The sequence below is a fragment of the Sinocyclocheilus grahami genome, unplaced genomic scaffold, assembly GCF_001515645.1.
Source record: "Sinocyclocheilus grahami isolate Dianchi unplaced genomic scaffold, SAMN03320097.WGS_v1.1 scaffold464.1, whole genome shotgun sequence".
In the NCBI taxonomy this organism is placed as follows: Eukaryota; Metazoa; Chordata; class Actinopteri; order Cypriniformes; family Cyprinidae; genus Sinocyclocheilus; species Sinocyclocheilus grahami.
The window spans coordinates 571781-590336 of record NW_015505643.1 but is presented as its reverse complement, the minus strand read 5'-3'; the positions used below and the strand labels follow the sequence as shown (position 1 = coordinate 590336).

The window sequence follows — 18556 nt, the reverse complement described above, 5'->3', positions numbered from 1 at the left end:
TACAGACATTGCATCCATCGATTCCGCCATGTTTCTCACTGACCCGCCCCCAACTCAGAAACTCGGGGCTTAAAGAAAATTTCGAGTTTCCCACTCGTAATAACGACTTTGTGGTGACGTTCATGTGCGATCAACTCGTAAATACGATCTATCCGACATGACTTGAACACACCATAAGCCACAACCATAGACTGGCCACAACACAACGGAAATGCTCCCGACCACTAGGGGGCAGTTGGTCTGCAGAAACGGACAATGGACTCTATGCACGGCACGCAGCCTACGTATTTCCTGTAAATCAACCTGGAAAGTGCTTCTGACTTCTGTATGAGAATTCTGCCAAATATAGAAATATCCCTTTGAACCCACGTATTTAAAATATTTTGACTTTTTTTTATATTATCAATCAAGTTACTTTTTTCTCTAATTTTAGGGTCTTTAGTAATAACAATTCCTAAATATTTTATCTCATTTTTTAATGGAATATTGAACAATTGAGATTCAGCATGACTATGAAGTGCCATCAGCTCACACTTTTTTTAATTCAATTGCAGACCAGAAGCTTTTGAAAAATGAGACACCAGATTAATGGCAACTGGAATCTGCTCTACATCACTAAGAAACAGGGTGGTATTGTCTGCTAGTTGACTTATCAATAACTGACTCCCTAAAACATTCAAAGGCCTGATATCTTTACTATTTTTCACATAAATTGCTAACAGTTCAGCTATTAAAATAAATAAATATGGACTTGAACAAATTTATGACCAAAACCAAAAAAACTTCAATGCATGTAAAATGAATTTATGTTCTACAGTATCGAATGCCTTATAGAAATCAAGAAACAAAACAAACCCATCATCCTTAATTAAATATCCATAATCAATTAAATCTAAGACAAGTCTAATGTTGTTGTGTATTAACCTTTGACTTATCAATAACTGACTCCCTAAAACATTCAAAGGCCTGATATCTTTACTATTTTTCACATAAATTGCTAACAGTTCAGCTATTAAAATAAATAAATATGGACTTGACGGATCCCCTTGTCTAATACCTCTATTAATGTTAAACCTCTCAGAAGTCCCAAATGGTAACAATACTTAACTATTTATGTCTTTGTACAACATCTCTATTAATTTAACAAATTTATGACCAAAACCAAAAAAACTTCAATGCATGTAAAATGAATTTATGTTCTACAGTATCGAATGCCTTATAGAAATCAAGAAACAAAACAAACCCATCATCCTTAATTAAATATCCATAATCAATTCAATCTAAGACAAGTCTAATGTTGTTGTGTATTAACCTGCCTTTAATAAAACCAGATTGAGTTTCACTTATAACTTGACTCAACCTAAATTTGAACCTATTAACAATTGCAGATGTAAGAATTTTATAATCAACATCAAGTAGGGTAATCGGTCTCAGATTCTCAATAACTCTTTTATCTTTGTTTGACTTTGGAATGAGAATTATTAACCCCCGTCTCATAGTTGGAAGAAAATAATTAGAATCAAAACACTCCTTTAAAGCTTTAAATAGCAAATATTTTATATCCTCCCAGAAGAATTTGTAAAAATCAGTAGTCAAACTGTCCTGACCAGGAGATTTACCCAAATGCATTTTTTAAATAGCAGATTCAAGTTCCTCTAACCTCAGGTCTCCATCACACAATTCTTTAAATTCAATATCAATCTGTGGAATAAAATCTGTTACCTTTTCAGGAAATTCCTTGGCATTATTTTCAGATTATGACGAAGAGTAAATATTACTATAAAACGAGTATATTTCCTCAGATATTAATTTTGGATCGGTCATGGTGAAACGTCAAAACATTTGGTATTGCTGAAAAGCCCTGAATGTGCTCTGTACAGGACATCCAGACTTGACTGTGACATATAAGGTCTCAGAGGAATTCACTAAAATATAAAGCAAAACTTTATAGCTGGGAGTCAGGAGGATATATATATATATATATATATATATATATGGCTTTAACAGAAGCATAAAGCAATCGTTAAATATATATTTCTCTTTGGAGAATATAAATGGGGGATGTTTACTTCCGCAACCTGTTGCATTTTATTGGCTCTGCAAGAATTGCGTTGGCCAATAATATTCGTTTTTATTCCTAGGTCTGAAAGCCCGGCGTTTCTAGGACAACGACTCGCAAACAAATGAGCGTGGTGTTTCCTACTTTGTTTGGTTAGAAACAAAACCATTTATATCGCGAAGTCGACGGAGCTGATCCAAAACCTCCAGGACACCTGAGTAATGGTAAGAATGATGCAGATTTGAGTAGTCAAAAAACCAAGAGTAGGCTGTTTTAACGAATTAGGATGCTACAAACGATGCGCGAGTAAAGGTTAAATTAATTAGCGAGGCTGTGTTGTAGAACTTACGAGAGGCCGTCTCTTTGCAGTCTTTCATGAGCCAGCAGCGCAACATCTCTCACAACCACCATCAGAAGATGATGCTGGATGACCGCAAACAGGAGGAAATGCGTGAAGATCAAACCAAACGCATCGCCAAAGAGCGGCAGCTGCAAGCCAACATCCAGTGCGAAGAGAGAGTCGAGAAAAAGCGCTTCCTGCGCAAACTGCAAGATGAAGAGTATGGCAAACAAATCGAGGAATCACTTCTTAAGGTTGGTTTTATTCTGTTCGTTATGAAATACGTCAGCTGTATCCTCAAAAAGCCGCGTGGTCTCATTTCTTTTATTTGTTAGGATCCCCGTTAGCTGTGCCCTGTTGCACTACTAGTCTTCATGCGGTCCAAAAATGAAAACATGCATGAAACATTAACCATGCATTTAAGATCATACATAAATCTAACACTTTAGACTCTTTTGAAACCTGCAAAATGTATGTTTTTAGGCAGAAGAGGACAGACAGTTCAGAGAGAGGCAGCTTGAACAGGAAGAGAGGATGGCCAAGGAGCTGGCCAGAATTAATAATGAGAAACTCCGAGATGAGAAGATGAGGCAGTACATCAAAGAGAACAGGTACGAGACCAGAGAGCTTAACGGCACTCTATAGCACTGCGTAATGTTTTTATAGGTTTACTATTTATGTGTATACTCTGTGTTTTATTGGCAGCATTGAGCTTCGAGAGCTTGAGTTAAAGCTCAAGTCTGCCTACATGAACAGAGAGCGGGCAGCACAGATGGCAGAAAAGGAAGCCATGCGATATGAGACAATGGTAACTGTGTGACCTGCAAATGTGTGTCTTACATTTAGGCCTCTTATTCTGTGGTTTTGCTTATTGTGAATTTGCATCTTACCAGCGACAAGAGGCTGCTATTGCCCGTAAGATGAAGGACGAGCACAAGAGTGCAGAGATGGAGAAGGAGAAGCAGGAGCAGAAGAAGTATGAGGAAGTGGTGCGTTACCAGCAAGAACTTGAGCAGCAGCTTGAGGAGAAGGAGCACAAGAGACAGGAAGCCTATGAAGAGTTTCTTAAAGAGAAACTCATGGTGGACGAAATAGTGCGGAAGATCTATGAGGAGGATCAGAGGTAAGTGTGTTCTTTGTTTTCCCTTTTTCTGCGTAGTTTTTGGAAATTCTGGAGAAAACAGATGATATCATCTCTTTTAGATGAGCTGGTAAGATCTTGGTTCTAGAATGGTTTGAAACTGACAAACTTCATTTACAGGGAGCTTCAGTTACGACTCGAGAAAGTGGTGGCCACCCAGAGATATATTGAAGATTTTAAAAAGCAGCAAGCGGAGTGGAGACATATAGAGCGAGAAAAGGTGGAGGCGGAGAACAGGCGCATCATTGAGTTTGCCCACTACCAGCAAAGGAAGGAGGAGGACAGGATGGTCAAAGTTAGAGAGCAAGAACAGGCGAAAGAAACCCTCCACAAAATGGTACATGACTGCTCATCCTCTGTGCCATTAAGTACAGGCGAGTAATCAAGATACAAGCATTAATGTGTTCTTTCTTTCCTTCGTGTTTAGCTCTCGGAGCAGATCGAGATGGAAAAAAGAGAGCGTGAGAATATGGAGCGCGTCCGTGAGGAACTTCATTTGGAAGAGCAGGCCGAGGCTGCAAGACGACAGGAAATTGTGAGAACTCTCTTACAATGTCTCTTACTACATCTCACTTTACTGGATACACTTTGTACATTTTTACAAAGAAAAGGTTAATCTTATGTAGGGTTGCCTGATCTCAGGAAAAAATTCTAGTGTCTTTTTGTTTTACTCTTCTTCTCTCCACATTCACTCATTTTTTTTTTGTTTTTTTCGTACACACAAGCATAAATGTGCAATTAATCTATAATGTCAAACTTAATTTACCTGCTTTCAAATTCCTGATGTGGGCGAAACTCGTGTAACCTCTAGTTTGTGATGTGACATGAAACACACCTCCAGGTATTCATTCCAAGGATCGATAACACATTTTCATTTTTCTTTGTCCGCAAATAAACCTTTTGGTGGCTACGGTACATTATAAAATTGGCCCAAAAACACGCAACACACTAATTTTTCCTGTGACATTTTTAAAATAGCCCAATAGTGCAAGAAAACCACTACCCTGGCAACACTAATCTTAAAATGCCTATATAGAAAATATCCCAGTCATGAAATGTCCCAGTCTGAATATTTCAATTAACCAAGAAAATTTAAACATATTTCAAGACCATTAAGTTTTGCTACACTGTGAATTTATTCAGCAATGTACCCTAATGATGGTACTTATTTTTGTAATGTATTTTTACTGTATAAAATCACTGTTTTATTTTTAATTATTAAAAAATCATTGCTTTATAATAATAATTATTTTAAGAATTTGCATTATTTATTGATGCTTTTTTTTTAGATTCACTAGCACCATGTAAAACTACGTACATTTACCATCTCTTTACATCATGTCACTCACAGGAAGAGATGGAGAAGAGGATCCGGCAGCGGCTTGAGCTACAGCAGACGTGTCAGGAGATGATGGCCTTCAAGCAGTTGCGCATACAAGCTGAGAAAGAGGAAGAGGAGGCCTTTAGACAGATGATGATGGCCAAGTTTGCAGAGGATGACCGCATTGAGCAGATGAATGCCCAGAAGCGTCGTATGAAACAGTTGGAACACAAACGGGCTGTGGAGAAGCTGCTGGAAGAAAGGAGACAGCAGTATCTGGCTGAACAAGTAAGACTTAAAGCCACAAATCAGGCATGCAAATGTGCAGCTTAGACATTAGTTCCTTCTGATTCAGACTATACAAATTACCGCTGATAGTACAGAGAACATGGAATAAATGAATCTAAATATTCAACAGGAGAGGGAGGAAGAGGAGCGAGCTATGGAGAAGGAGAGAGAGGCTCAACGACGAAAGATCATTGAAGAGGAGAGACAGAGGCTCCTAAAACAGCATGCGACGAAACTGTTGGGATACCTACCAAAGGTGAGAACACCACACTATAGTACACAGACACTCTCACATAATCAGTCATTACTTAGATGATAGATTTTTTTGTAATACAACATCTGTATTTTTTCTTATTTTCCTTATTTTGTAGGGTATTTTCAAAGAAGATGACCTAGAGCACTTTGATGAGGATTTCAAAAACAGTTTCAAACAACGCCAGGCTGATATTTTCTCAGATGAGGGTTGGGGAGACGAGTCGCAGTAGGGTAATTCCTGTCATGACCACCAACATGGCGCTCTTTTTAAATGCAATCTGTTAATGCTGGTATGCTTAACAGTGCATTATGAACTGTTAGGTGCATCTGCCACTTTCACAAACAATTGAACAAATTTCATACGTGATACAAATTTAACTTTATCTTAAATACATTTAAATACAGTATATTCAAACTAGTTGTATGGTGTGTTACTTTATAAATGTTAATAGTATAGAACCTCTTTCCTGAGCTGTTAAAAGGTAAATTTCACTTTTTGTAGAACTCTAAATGAATTCACCAAATGTTCACCATTTGTAGACAAGACTTGGTTAGCCTTCATCACACAAGCATTTTCTTTCCTCTTGAGTGATTTCGTTGCTTCCTAAGAAAGAACTGGATATGGTTGCCAGGCAGTATATCATACGAGCAAGAATTTAATCAAATGTGACTGCTCATGTACAGTCAAGTCTGTCAGTGTCTCAACAGCTGTCAGTCATTCTGTTCAGTTAGTCCATTGCATTGGTCTGGCTGCTGTCATGGCTGTACAGTTCTTCCATCTAAGTGTTTACTGTCATCTATACCTGCACTATGAAAATGTCAAGTCTGTCTTGTAACGGCTATTATGAAGTTCCCTCTAAAAAGGCTGTCACTGTAAAAAACATGCTAAAATGCCACTCATTTCAAAGTAATCATCCAGTATAATGAATTTCATTGGAAATGTCAATAAATTTATCCCGCAAACTTCACCATCCGTCAATATTAGAAGTTCATTTTCAATTCTAGGCCTGGCAAATTCAGTTTTATTAGATCACCACGTACTCTTCTTACGCACAACACTGATCATAAAAGCTCCTTTGCTTTCCACATAATACATCCCATTCTGACCTCAGAGTAGTTGAGAGGTACTGTATACTGTTAAAAACGGAAAGGTCTGGAAACCTTTTTGTGTTTCATACAGCTTCAGTGTTGAAATGCTAACACTGGTAATGAGTCAAAAAGACACTGCAGTATGATTGCGAAATGTGTGCTGTCAATATTGTTACAATGTCAGTTGACGTTTTGAATGAGCATAAAAAGACAAAAGGATCATTCACGATCATTTACTTGCCTTTGGATGGATTGGCTCTTGTACTATATACATACACTACTAGTCTCTGCTCACCAAGGTTGCATTTATTTGATCAGAAATACAGTAAAAACAGTAATTTTGTTATTTTAAATTGTGATATTACAGTCCTCAGTGTCACATGTTCCTTCAGAAATCATTCTGAAAGGATTCTTTGGTGATCAAGAAACATTTAAAATCAATGTTAAAAACGGTTATTCTGCTTAATATTGTGGAAACCATTTATTTCTAGATTTGATGAATGGAAAGTTCAAAGAACAGCATTCTTTTAAATAGAAATATTTTGGAACATTATAAATGTCACTACTTCACTTTATGAAACAGGAAGTCCTCTTGATTTCCTCCAGAGCTTTGAAAAGATTATTATGAAATCATATACCCCTCTGTCCTGTCATAGCCATATTTTGCACTCTCCATCATCCATACAGGATGATGAAGACATCATAGTTTGCCAAGCGTGCCAGATGCACATGCAGCATGCTGACGCACATGTTTATCCCTGGTCACACACTCAGACATTAAGCGAAATTAACTCTCCGAGCTTCAGAGCTATACACATTAATTTCTTCCTTTCTTTGTATATTAATTAACATTTACCTTTAAGTAACCGATATAAAAGGTCAACATCAACATCTACAGTCTCATAAAGTTTGTAGACCATGCCAAAACTTGACTCAACTGCCTTGCAGCTCAGTTAAACCACTAATGAGGGTTACCTAGTTCTTTTTCCCAGCACTGGAGCAAATCTTATTTGGTCCACTTTCTGTAATGGATTTTCTTACTAGGCTGGTCAAATATTTCTTAGGATTGTCATCTTTCAACTGAAGCTTGGTGATCATGACCAGATTTAATCTTTCCTGACATTGTTCTGCCTCACATCCCTTGTCTCACCTGGGAGCACAGGAAGCTCTAATACCTTGAAGGAACTTCAGGTTGTTTGACAGACCAGTGAACTCACATTAATATGTACCATAGCTTACTCTTTCATTGCCTTTTTCTTGCAACCCAGATTGAGGGGAATGTCCTGTTGCTGAGACTGAGTGCAGATTGAATTGCCTCAGAATGAAGTCTCTGCAGAAGCTGTGTGTCTACAGTGAAGCTTATGCTAATAGACCAGACTCCAGTGCTGCATTGGATTAGTCTGAACATGATTTGGCTCAATCATGCGGTACGTCACCGGTTCTGCACAAACACCCTTATTATATATAGCCAAAAGGAAATGAATGTAAATCTCAAAAGGAAATATGAGGTGTACATGCTAACCATATTAAGATATATGCGTCTTTAGATGAAACATTGCTTATTCCGTGGTTCTTTTTTGACCCCCAGATAGCTGTTACCACCAAACAGCTATTCAAGTTCAAGCATTTCTTGTGCCTTATCTCTAAATGAGTTGTGGTTATATGAATTGGATATTCTTTGAGTCATAAAGTACGAAGCATTTTGATTTGCACACATCATGCTTTTCAACATTTTAATGATACAGTATAGGAAATTGGTTTGCAGAGCTAAAGATATTCTCATCGATGCAAACTCCTCACCTTTCGGTAAAAATTCACTTTTCTGAGATCAAAATAGGTCACCTACGAGAAAAATGTGTGTGTGGTGGTGGTGGGGGGGGGGTGTCTTTTTACAGTGCCAGTAGTACCAACTCAGTTCTGTACCCGCTCAAAGTCACCCGCTTTCAAACTCTCCTGTGTGTTTTTGTGTGCACGCTTCTGGTTTAGAATTACAAAACCAAAAGCTTCTATTTACAACGTGTTTTGCAGCGTTGAGTATTGTAGCCAATCACAGGCATCTCTGTTGAAAGCAGTGGCCAATCAGAGGTATTTACTGTAGGTTAGTCAAAATCCGCTCTGATCTAATTTGTGTTTTCGCAAGTTTGCGTATTTCTACATGCTCACATATCTTCCTAACAAGACATAAAGAAAGCATACATGATGTAAATAAGATATTCATTGTATAGTTAGTTATTGATTATATCAGGAGTTTTCGCGTGAGTAAGCTATAAGGGAAGCACCCTTTACTCGGTTTCTCTACATACTTCAGAAAAGTTTGAAGAAAAGTTTAAGAGGACCAAACAGTCCACGTATACTGTTAAAGGAATGACAAACGCGAGTGTAAAAAATTACGCAAGTGAATCTGCCAAATTGATCCGCGATTGACGGTAGCAATGTGCTTTAAGTGGAGCTAGCCTGTGCTTTAAGTGATGCTGAGTAAATTCAGAGTAACAAAACTACAGCAGCAACAAGTCTGTGTTGCCTTTAGCAGCTTCTACAGGTAAAGATAACTTAAAGCTCTCCTTTTGATGTGTCCTTTTTTGGCAATGTTTGAAAAATGAAGTTTTTTAATTTTCCCCCCAAAAAAGCGCTAAAATATTTAATTCATTATTTAATAATTCAAATAATTAACCCTAGGCTGTTGGTGTCTGGGCTTATTTATATATTTTTAAATGACATGAGACTTTGTGACTTTCTGCACTTGCTATAATTCAGTCATTTTATAATAAATCCAAAAGCAAGATGTGAGAAAAACTAGGGAGTTGAAATGGCAACTGAGCTAATGGGTGATCCTCTGCTGCCATCTATTGGATATAATGGTAATTTCATGTAATTTTCATCTTAAAGGGGTCATATGATGTTGTTAAAAAGGGGGGTCACCTTTTTCACCCATGATGAGTTTGCATCCCTGTATTCTACCTTTGCACTAAATAGTGCAAAAATATTTTAGTGAAAACAAAAATAGTGCAAAAATGCTGTTGGAACTGTTATAAACTGGCTGTGTTTCAATAGATGGTGAATCTCTTACTTCATAAAGCCAAATGAGATGTGAACTTATGGGCTGCCTTACAAAAGACTGTCTGCCTGTCCCCCTGAGGAGGGGTATGGAGGTCTTTCAGATCAATGACCAAGCAGTGGGAGGCAAAGACAATGGACCAATAAAGCACAGAAGTAGCGTGAGAACGTCTGAATAAAAGATTAGTCATGTTGTTTGGAAATGGACGTACAGCAGTACCTAATTATATTGCATTTTGAGCTAATTAATGCTGGTGTGAGCTTGTAAACAGCCATTGCTCATAACTGCCACATCATTATTAATCCAAGCCATGCTCATTGACGTGCTTTTATTATTTTCCATGTTTCTCCCTTTGGAACAAATCACCCCCGGACTGGAACTATAGTGTGGATTGGGGCCATTGGTTTAGAGATAACAGGAACCAGTGACGGGCACATTCCGAATCAGTCATCACCAGTTAATCTAGGCCTGCTGCCGTGTCTTATTAGACCGGTATCCACATCACTTCATCACTGGTCTTTCCGCAGATGTGTGGAAACAAAGCTCACTGATCCCAGACCAACCTTGGAAAGAGTACATAAATAAACGAATGTCGACTATGAACCAAATGAAAGATTGAGTGTGTTTAAATGCCAAGGTCTACAACTCAATTTTTGTGAATCTTTTAATGGATTGTTTTATTCCTTTCTTTTCTTGTGATCTTAATCAACTACTGATAAGACTGGTAATTAACGTGCCATATTCTGTTGACATTTTGTGATACTTCAATCAATATTAAACATTACTATTAGAAATTAACATTATGAATAGTACAAAAGTGTTTATTATGATCTGACTCTTCAGGGTGATAGGCCTAACCAATATGATATAGATCATTATCAATATAAGCATAATAAACTGTACAGGAGAGATGGTGCTTGTTGTCAGTGGGGTAACTTTAAGGTTGTGAGTCAAAAGTATCATTTTCCAGCAGTGGTTTTGTATGTGTTTTGCTAATATTTATTTTAAAACGTCCTTAAATTATATCAATTATGTGAATAATGAATACATCCAACATAATTTTTTTTGCTGTAGATCTTGGGAAAACAGTTGAACACAAAAAAACAAAAACAATCTGTCATACATTAAGGGTACATTTTAAAGTACAGTAGGTAACTGTCAAAAATAATCACTAGAGTAAAAAAAACAAATAGAAGAAGTGACAATCCTGTTAACTATTTTCCGTTCTATCAATAAAAATACGAGTGTTAGAGAGAGAATCTGGTCGGCTGATCGGACTTTCCAGAGATGCACGCTCCTCCCCCCCTCCGCCTGATCTCTTTATAAATCCAGAGAGAAAATATCATTATCAGACTGACAGAAGCGTCTATCTGAGCCCCGCACCTCTCCATATTCTACTATAAAAGCAGGAGAACCCATCCATGCTCTCCAGCAAGCTTGACGGACCGCGTCGAGGACGGTCTTTTGACTCCAATAAGAGTTACGAAGAGAAGCTAGTCAACAATGAGGTAAGAAAAACTTGTGACATATTCAAAATGCCAACATTTTTACATATCCAAATGCTAACAGTTTTGCTAATATTTTTACACATCAAAAATGCTAACATTTTTGAATATGGAGACCAAAAGTGAGCTGCCAGAACGGCTGATAAAATGAATTTTGAATGTCTTGAGAATTTAGGGCAATCATGAATAGCTGATGTTTAGACTCATAGAAAGGAATATAATAGCTGATATATATTTAGAAGTTAATTCCTTCCAAAAACGTTCATTATTAACAACAATACTATACGTACTATATGTACTTAACATCGTTAATGTACATTTAAATAGATATTATATCATAAAACTTTCCACACTCATTCATTTTTGAATGTGTATGAACTTCTGATCTGTTATGCATTGCATCATCTGTTGATTTGCTTTTTCATGACTTTAAAGTTGCTGTCCACCACAGTGCTGGTCTAGTCATATATACCTATGTTTGCTAGCATGCATCCTACCCAACATTTAGGAAATACTGTTCTTTACATGTTATTAGCTTGTGGACAACGATTTGCTGTTTGAAAAACATGTCAAAAACAAATATAAGTTCACTCTCACGGGATATTAAACATCTGCTCTGTAGTAGAGAGATTGTCACGCTAATGGGAAGAGACCCCTGAGTAAAACCCAGTGACATTGATAATAATAGTACTCTCTCTCTCTCTCTATCTCTCTCTATTTATTAAGTTGAACAAAACTACTTTCCATAAGACAGACGAGAGCAAAGACAAGATATGTTCCTCCAAGAGAGAACATGCTGCGATTGTCTTCTCTCTGAAGAATGAAGTCGGGGGGCTTGTGAAGGCATTAAAATTATTTCAGGTACATTAATGTTATGGCTTCTTTAAATGTTGTATTATTGTCATACCTATTATTTTCATTCAATTAATTAATATCAATGCATCATCTTTCTTTCTTTCTATCTAATTTGTATTTGATTATTTTCAGTATTTCCAGCTTCAGTCGAATCATGTTATGTATAAATGACACATAAAAGGCACGGATGGTTAAATAGTTGCTTAGTAATTCCAGCTAAAGCAATAAACAATAACTTTGAAACCCTACTATGGAAAGTAGGCACTATGAATGAATTAAATTTATAGATACTGTATCAAGTTCCTTCTCACTCCATGTCACTGCAGTGTAAAAGATATCACATATTATAAATCTGGTACATCTTCAAATATGTGTATTATACAAATGTATGTATTTTGTATAAATATTATTCAAACAGTAAATATGCGATTTATATTAAATTTAAATTTACAGTGGGCTAAATTACATATTTTTATTCATTATAAACAGGACAACCAGGTAAAGCTTGTGCATATTGAGTCACGTAAGTCCCGGCGGCGTAACTCAGAGTTGGAAGTACTGGTGGACTGTGACAGTGATCGAGAAACTCTAAAAGAGGTTGTTCAGCTGCTGCGCAAACAAACAAGCATCATAACCATGGACTCACCTGATAGGTTCTCGACTCGTGCGAACGGTACTGTGTTTTACTCCTTCATTAGATAGATGAGTAAGTCACAGAAATTTGTATATAAATCTGTGAACATTAATTTTTCAGATCTTGCTGAGGTGCCTTGGTTCCCCAAGAAGATCTCAGATCTGGATAAGAGTGCCTGTCGTGTTCTGATGTATGGTTCAGATTTGGACGCGGATCATCCGGTCAGTATCGTCTCACTTTTTACTAGAGAATTAGGCTGTGGAAATTCACTGATAATAGTATTTATGTCATACTGATCATGTATAATACTCTTCAGTATCTAAGCTGCTACCTTATGCATGAAAACCGTATGTATTTGTTCCTATATGATTTCAGGGATTCAAAGACAACATTTATCGTAAGAGAAGGAAATATTTTGCTGATCTTGCCATGAGTTACAAACAGTACGTTTAACAATAAGGTTTTAAAACTCTTATATTAATTCCACATATTTATCTTTAATATTCACATGATTCTCTCTCACTCCGCAGTGGAGAACCTATACCACGTGTAGAGTTTACAGAGGAAGAGGTGAAGACGTGGGGTGTCGTTTTTCGGGAGCTGAATAAGCTGTACCCCACACATGCCTGTCGAGAGTACCTGAACAACCTGCCTCTGCTCACCCAGTACTGTGGCTACAGAGAGGACAACATACCACAGCTGGAGGACGTGTCCAACTTCCTGAGAGGTGAGACATCATGAGTGCACACACAGTGATAAAGTATGTTTTTAAGATTCATTTGAACTTTACAATAGCTACAATACTAGCTGATGAGAAGTATTAGTTGTGTCACCAGCAGAGGGCAGTAGTTGTATGCCTGTTGTATGTGTGTTTCAGAGCGAACTGGCTTCACCATTCGCCCTGTTGCTGGGTACTTGTCACCGAGAGACTTTCTGGCTGGTCTGGCCTTCAGAGTGTTTCACTGTACACAATATGTGCGTCACAGCTCAGATCCTCTCTACACTCCTGAACCGTGAGTATAAAGCATACTGTATATCCCTTTATCTCTTCAGGCCTGTTTATTGACACAAACTTTTATGAAGCAGCACCCATTGTTTAAGCAACACTCACTGTCTGTCACACCTGATGCATAAACACGCAGAAATGAAACAAGCACATCCCCTTTTATACAGTAAATCAAACTGAATCCAGATGATTTAAGCAGTTTATATTTTGCACTTTGGGGTTTGGGCTCCGTTCTTGGGTGAATCAGCTTCATGGATCAATGTTCAATCACTGTTTAATTTTGTTTAGATTTTGAATATCAAATCAATTTTGATGTATTGCAGCAATGCTTTAACTTTTTTTTTTTTTTTTTAACAGATCTTGTTAAAATTTCAATATTGATTTATACGTTTTTTGTATTGTACATGTATTGTTTTCATTTGGCATTAAAACATTTTCAATGTTTTTTCAGTGTTGAACCAACTGACGTTCTTTCAACCACATTTCAATGCTGAAACTCATTCACATGATTTCAGAATGATCAAGTTTATAATAGTTCTTAATAGCCAGTACTCTCAATAATCATTTTATATTTATGGCAGTTATTAAAGTGCCCCTATTATGCTTATTTAAAAGTCATACATTTATTTTTGGGGTCTGCTAGAATACATTTACATACTTTAAAATAAAAAAGTTTTGTGCACTGCTGCAGCACCTCTTTTTACCCTCTGCCTGAAACAATGGCTACGTCTGAAAGCTTTAAAATGCTGCCAAGGTAAGAAGGCATCAAGGCACGTCCAAATCCAATGTCAGCTTCACTTTCTGTCTCCTGAAATGCCTTCATCTGATCAATTTTTGAAGGCAGCATAGATGTATCCTTCGCTGCCTTTGATATCCCACAATCCTGTGCATTCCATTCCGTGACAGTTGAGCTAAAAAATAAAGATGTCGTCTGAAAGTTGCATTTGGTGGTCAGTTTCTGTGTAAAAGTATGTTTCTGACCAACTTTTTCAATTTTTGACGTTACTTCTATTGAGATATCAGTATTATTAATTAAATATTAGCTTAGTTATCACCAAATCTCACTCTATTTTGTTGTAGATCCTTAAACTGTTACGCTGCCTCAGAAGCCTGTCCGAAATCAGTTTCACGAGGTGCCTTCATGTAAAAACACTGCCTTCAAAGTCATTGCCTGATAAGGCAGTGAGGCAACAAGTCAGCAGCTTAAAGGTGGGGTAAGTGATTTCTGGTAGCCAATGTTGACATTTGAAATCACCAAAACAAACACACCCCTACCCCAAAAGGGTCTCGCCCCTATTTTGATAGCTCTGCCCCACACATACGTACGCAACCCAGGCAACGATTAGTTCTGTGAAACAAAGCAAAACCAATGTTACACCGTGTCTACACGGACGCGAGCGGCACGTGACAAAATACTATAGAACTCATTATAATCAGTGCTATTGTCTAAATTGGATGTGGCGCTGCACGACAAATCCCCGACAGAAAACTGCGTTCTCTTTATGACTTATTGACACAAATTTCAAATGATTTTCAACGGTCGCTTTGTCGCGTCCAGTGTACTAGACAGACTTTAGCTGTTGCGGCACTAGACACGGTGTTACCCACCTATCGAGAAGAAACAAAGCAACCTCGGCGTCCGATCGCAGGCCTTCCGCTCCTTAAGTTCTCTCCAGCGCTGGAAAGCTGATCCGATATTTACACGGGTCCTACTTCTTGCATTATTGCCTTAAGCCTTCTTTAGTTCCACAGACATTTTCCTCTTTTGTTTTTGTATCCGCCATCTCTATCTTTCTGTCACTCGGCTCAGCTAATGTCCGTCCTGTGCACTGAACTCTCTCTCCTCCACATCATGAGTAGACATGCCCCTTACTACTGATTAGCTACAAGTTTGTTTTGCTGCTCGGCCGGAATCAGTTTTCTAAAGCGTCTTTGAAAAATCGCTTACCCCACCTTTAAGCTTTCGGACACAGCCACTCTGATTAGTTCCAGTCTCTTTAAAGCCCGCCTTTCTGAAAAGCCCAGTTTGCTCTGATTGGTCAGTTGGGCCAGCCTGTTGTTTTATTGGTTGTTGACTGGTCAATTGGGTTTTTAGCTGCAGAGTTTTAATGAGCAACTGTAAACAGTATTAAATCTATGGTAACTGTGGCGTTGGTCCATTCAATGTTTGTTTAGTTTTTTTCGCCCTTGCAGCATCTAATTTACATAGACATAGCGAAATGACTTACCTAATTGTTCTTTGAGGGCGGAAATTATGCAAATGTTTAACATGGTGATGTAACAAATCAGGGAGATAATAGCGGGACTACAAACAGTGTTTTAGGCAAGTGCTTTCTATTGGGGAGATTATCTCCGTTTGGTTTCTTTGTAACTTTGCAAATGGTTTACATGCACAAACAGATTTATTACACATTAAAGGAAAGGTAAAATCATAAACAACATAAAGGTGCCCTTTAAAAGAAATACTCAATGTGGTAACCCAGAAATCACTCAGAAATCAATCCTTCTCTGCACAGAGCTGCAATTCTACAGCAGTAACAATGTTCACAGCATATCTTTATGCGCATTTGCTCCTGCATCACTTACACACTGTTTGTATATGTCTTGTGAACTAGGCCTTATTCTGCTTGGTCAAAAAAGCTTGACAAACAATTAAAGAGATCTTCATGTCTGTGTCTTTCAGGGACACATGTCATGAGCTGCTGGGTCATGTTCCTCTGTTGGCCGAACCCAGTTTTGCACAGTTCTCTCAGGAATTAGGACTGGCTTCTCTCGGTGCATCTGATGATGCTGTGCAGAAGTTAGCAACAGTATGTATTTCTGTACATTTTGCTGTCCTAGGCATAAAGCCTTAATCATTTTTGCAGTAGTTTTGATGGTGGTTATGTTGGTGTGTGTGCCATTGCAGTGCTATTTCTTCACGGTAGAGTTTGGCCTGTGTAAGCAGGAGGGTTCACTCAGAGCATATGGCGCTGGGCTTCTCTCTTCAATCAGCGAACTTAAGGTAGATACTCATTATCAGTTTTAGAATTATAGATTACAACAAAAATGTTTAATCAAATAACTAGTTTGAACAAAAAACATGAATAAAATACGAGTTCACTTTTTAAATATCTTCAAAAGATACCAAAGCTGCATTCTTTTGATCAAAAACACAGTAAGAAAACAGTAATATTGTGAAATATTATTACAGTTTAAATGAATTGTTTTCCATTTAATACTGTATATTTTAAGATTAATTTTCAGCAGCCATTGCTCCAGTCTTCAGGGTCACATCCTTCAGTAATCATTCTAATATGCTGATTTAATTCTCAAGAAACATTACTTATTGCTATCACAGTTGAAACTTTTTGTGTAAACTGAAAGTTCAAAAGAACAGCATTTATTTGAAATATAAATATTGTTACTGTCACTTTTGATACATTTACTGCATCCTTGCTAGATAAAAGTATGAATTTAATATTAATTTACTTAATATCTTATATTAATTTCTTAATATCTTATTAACCCTAAATTTTGAACAGTACTGTAACTGCAGTTAATGAAGTTAACTGAAGTGAATGACTCTGAAACACATATGTTTTGTTTTAAAGCACTCTCTCTCAGGCTCTGCTAAAATCCTGCCCTTTGAGCCCAATGTCACCTGTAAACAGGAGTGTCTCATCACCACCTTTCAAGATGTTTACTTTGTTTCGGAGAGCTTTGAGGAAGCCAAATTTAGAATGCGGTAAATCTGTTTTTCAATATGTGACCTATTACCTTTGCATGCCGTATATCACTATTGTTTTGCTTTGACCATATATTTCTTCTATTTTATTCTTCACAGTGAATTTGCAAAGACAGTCCAGCGTCCATTCTCCCTGCGGTATAACCCGTACACACAGAGCGTGTGTGTGCTGAAGGATATGCCCAGCATCAACGATGTGGTCGAGGAGCTCAGACACGAGCTGGACATTGTAGGAGACTCTCTCTGTCGACTCAGCGCACACCTTGGTGTCTGAAACTATTATGACTCTTGCTCATATTAATAGCTTTTATTCCTGCTGTCTCTTATATCAAGGCACGTTACTCAACATTCAACAATGCAATAGTATTATCTCATGATCTGCCTTCTCTGACTGAAGAGGTGAATCGCTCTCAATGTCTCTGTGAGCACCTTTCCTCTCTTACTGAATATCTGCCAAATACCACAAAGCACTTAAATATCCAAACACTGCTTTCAGGAGAGTCTTTAAGTGCTCTTTAAATACACCAACTAGCTCAGAGTCCTTCACTGCTATTCAAACACCACCACAGCAAAAACTACAGCCATGACATTATCTCATGATCACTATATTCATGCAGTCTATATACTCTAACCTCTTCTCCACTCCAAATGCAGTCTCTGTAAATACACAGGAAACATGGAAATGGTTAATCCTTATAGAGTTTATAATCTTCGTAGACAAAGCTTAAATTTGAAAAGCACTCCTACAATGTTATATCTTGAGGCTTTCACAAATTTTTATAGTCGTTAAATAAATACACTACTAAATACATTCTTAATTCTAAACTTGTTGTGTATTCGCAATCAGTTAAAGGTCTTTGTTGCTTTCCCAACATCAAACCTACTGTACCTTCTAGGAAATAGAGCCATTAATTTCTTACCATGAGCTGAATAATTTATTTATTGGTGTTTGTGATATAAAAATGTGTAACTAAAATGTTTCACCTTTTTCCTATTATCCTGATGTGAATCTGAAACTGTGTTGTGTGTATTGTTTTGTGTTCTGAAGACTGTAATCCTTGCTGCTTATCCATGGCCACTTTCTGTCATGTTTATGCTTATTGAATGCTAATTAAGTAAAGTGATTCTTATAAGGAAAGATCAAAATGTAATTAATAAATAAATGTCAACTTTTATTAAATAATCAAACTCTGTCTGTATCACACCAATGATTCAAATGGTATTATTGAAACAATGTATCTCATAGAACCCACACTTCTGATTTATTTTCTGGCTTGTAAA

At 37.3% G+C, this 18556-nt stretch overlaps 2 protein-coding genes across 3 annotated transcripts; both read left to right on the top strand.

Moving 5' to 3' along the window:
• Nucleotides 1-2105: 2105 nt before the first annotated feature.
• On the top strand, nucleotides 2106-10126 carry mns1 (meiosis-specific nuclear structural 1). Of its 2 annotated transcripts, XM_016235176.1 has the most exons (11): nucleotides 2106-2283; nucleotides 2429-2653; nucleotides 2883-3010; nucleotides 3105-3207; nucleotides 3293-3522; nucleotides 3661-3877; nucleotides 3968-4075; nucleotides 4892-5149; nucleotides 5280-5405; nucleotides 5521-5635; nucleotides 9934-10126. In XM_016235176.1, the coding sequence occupies exons 1-10, from the start codon at nucleotides 2281-2283 to the stop codon at nucleotides 5632-5634; spliced, it is 1512 nt and encodes a 503-aa protein (XP_016090662.1). In that variant the 5' UTR covers nucleotides 2106-2280; the 3' UTR covers nucleotide 5635; nucleotides 9934-10126. The 2 variants fall into 2 exon arrangements, with proteins under 2 accessions (XP_016090662.1, XP_016090661.1); XM_016235175.1 differs by lacking the exon at nucleotides 9934-10126 and having other exon boundaries at nucleotides 5521-6216.
• Nucleotides 10127-10932: 806 nt separating this feature from the next.
• LOC107553080 (tryptophan 5-hydroxylase 1-like) lies at nucleotides 10933-18345 on the top strand. The gene is made up of 11 exons (XM_016235177.1): nucleotides 10933-11056; nucleotides 11780-11914; nucleotides 12398-12581; nucleotides 12663-12763; nucleotides 12918-12985; nucleotides 13073-13269; nucleotides 13420-13555; nucleotides 16232-16358; nucleotides 16457-16552; nucleotides 17142-17275; nucleotides 17375-18345. Exons 1-11 carry the CDS (start codon nucleotides 10970-10972, stop codon nucleotides 17547-17549), a joined length of 1440 nt encoding a protein of 479 aa, XP_016090663.1. The 5' UTR covers nucleotides 10933-10969; the 3' UTR covers nucleotides 17550-18345.
• The last annotated feature ends 211 nt before the right edge of the window (nucleotides 18346-18556 follow it).

What these genes read in the sequence shown, in the direction of transcription:
- mns1 (XM_016235176.1), top strand. An exon ending in TCGAGGAATCACTTCTTAAG is followed by an intron (nt 2,654 to 2,882) that starts GTTGGTTTTATT and finishes GTATGTTTTTAG; the next exon opens with GCAGAAGAGGACAGACAGTT. An exon ending in CCATGCGATATGAGACAATG is followed by an intron (nt 3,208 to 3,292) that starts GTAACTGTGTGA and finishes GCATCTTACCAG; the next exon opens with CGACAAGAGGCTGCTATTGC.
- LOC107553080 (XM_016235177.1), top strand. Translation starts at nt 10,970, where the DNA reads ATGCTCTCCAGCAAGCTTGACGGACCGCGTCGAGGACGGTCTTTTGAC. An exon ending in AGGCATTAAAATTATTTCAG is followed by an intron (nt 11,915 to 12,397) that starts GTACATTAATGT and finishes CATTATAAACAG; the next exon opens with GACAACCAGGTAAAGCTTGT. An exon ending in CTTGCCATGAGTTACAAACA is followed by an intron (nt 12,986 to 13,072) that starts GTACGTTTAACA and finishes CTCACTCCGCAG; the next exon opens with TGGAGAACCTATACCACGTG.